The sequence below is a fragment of the Nestor notabilis genome, unplaced genomic scaffold, assembly GCF_000696875.1.
Source record: "Nestor notabilis isolate BGI_N333 unplaced genomic scaffold, ASM69687v1 scaffold4420, whole genome shotgun sequence".
In the NCBI taxonomy this organism is placed as follows: Eukaryota; Metazoa; Chordata; class Aves; order Psittaciformes; family Psittacidae; genus Nestor; species Nestor notabilis.
In genome coordinates, this window is record NW_009911417.1 from 28181 (window position 1) to 29930 (window position 1750).

At 42.2% G+C, this 1750-nt stretch overlaps 1 protein-coding gene across 1 annotated transcript in view; it reads right to left on the reverse strand.

The window, feature by feature from the left end:
* Positions 1-1750, reverse strand: part of TP53BP1 (tumor protein p53 binding protein 1) — a gene marked incomplete at its 5' end in the record, with an annotated part of 25909 nt that overhangs the window by 13525 nt on the left and 10634 nt on the right. Inside the window, one exon of the mRNA XM_010014596.1 lies at positions 193-312. Coding sequence (XP_010012898.1) covers positions 193-312 — 120 coding nt within the window. The remainder of the gene's footprint in view (positions 1-192; positions 313-1750) is intronic.

The following is a 1750-nucleotide window of genomic DNA, read 5'->3' on the forward strand; positions in this document are numbered from 1 at the left end:
TGGGAACAGTATTTTAGCTTAAGCTCCTTCACTACTTAGAGGGGTCTTCTGCATTCTTTAATGGAGTTGTATGCGGGAATGAAATGAGTGCAAGAAATACATGTCCTATACCAACCCATACTCAGGGAGCAAGAATCAAAAGCTTTCAAACAAGCTTTCCCTGCAGAACAGAGCTGGCCAGGTCAAACTCACCAATTGGTGTGCTGTGTCTTCTGGGTCCCATTTTAAGCTGGCCAATAAGTGGTGGCGTTATGCTGGTCAAGGGCTGAATGACATCACCCTCCTTTGGCAAAGTAAAATGAAATGGACTTCCTAAAAGACAGTGCATGTCAGGATTAGTAATTGCAGGGGACTACTTTGGTTCAAATACCAGAAGCACAGGCTCACTGTGCTGTGGAAATGGGGAAAAGCACAACCTGGTGCTGTCCTGTACAAAGCTGCCCTCAACAGTTACTGGTTTCAGGACAGCTGCTCTAAGTGATCTCCACATTTTGTGTGGAAAATCTCTCTCGGTGAAAACGTGGGCTGTAGTCAACTTGGTGCAGCTGTCCCCAGGTGCTAGATGAACATGTTCATGTATATCCCGACATGAACACACTTTTGCAGAATGCAGCTTTGCTTCAGAAACGTTCAGGATTTCCCACAGGAAAGGGAGATGATGCCAGAAATGGGAAAGAAGGTTAGGACAGAATTGTATTGTCAGAGCTATGTGTTGTCTGAATTAGTAACCTGAAACTTACAAAGAATGATGCTTTATCATCAAAAAGCCTTGGATAAAAAGTCAGCAGATATACTTCAGCTAGCCACATATGGGCCTAAATGATTAGTAGCAGTCAGTTAAGTGTTAGACGATGACAGCAGCAACTTGCCTAGAAAGTAACCTTTAAGAGAAGTAACAGATACTGCAGCTCCATAACCAGCTGCAGGCTGCCATGAGAAGGGCTGGCCCCATCCTGTCTTCTCCAGTACTTCTGCCTCTTGTGCAGTCTCCAACATAAAAGGGTCTATTGGGTGAAGCAGCCTACCCCCTCAAGGAAACGATGCTTAGTAAAATGCTCCCTCCTTCTGCCTCACCCCATGCCACTTATTTGCAAACCTTCAACATCATAGATCAGTAATTCGCACGCTGCATTCTTTCCAAATTGCATAGTACTTAACAAAACTAACAGAACCACCCTTTCCTCCCACACTGAGGTCAAAGCAGGTTTTCATCATCTTTCTCACAATCCTTCCTCTTCCCTAAAACTGTACTTGTTCTCTGGATTTCATTCAAGATATTTCTCAAACAATCCAAGTCGCAATCTGCAGAACTCCTGAATTTCAAGAAGCACGTATTAAGAACAAACAAAAAACCAAACCAAAACAAAGAAACACCACAAAAACCAAAAACTGACAAACAAAAACACAAAACCCCCCAAAAAACCCAAATCAAACCCCAAACTAAACAGTACTAGAAAATTGTTACTTGAGGACATGAGAACACAAATTCGAGTTCTTAAATTTAAGAGCTAGACATTCAAATAACAACTTTTAGTTATAGCCAGATGCAGTGCATCATTCTTCAGTTACACAAGACACTGACATTTGATTTACACAACTACCTTGTGGCACCTGAAGCCAGCTATACATGACAAAGACATAATCCCCTCACAGGAAAAACAAACCAGTGAAAAGCTCTCTATTGTCCATCTGAAAACTCTGAAAGCCATCAGCTGCCACAGGTTTTAAAGATCCGGTTCAGAAATTGAAA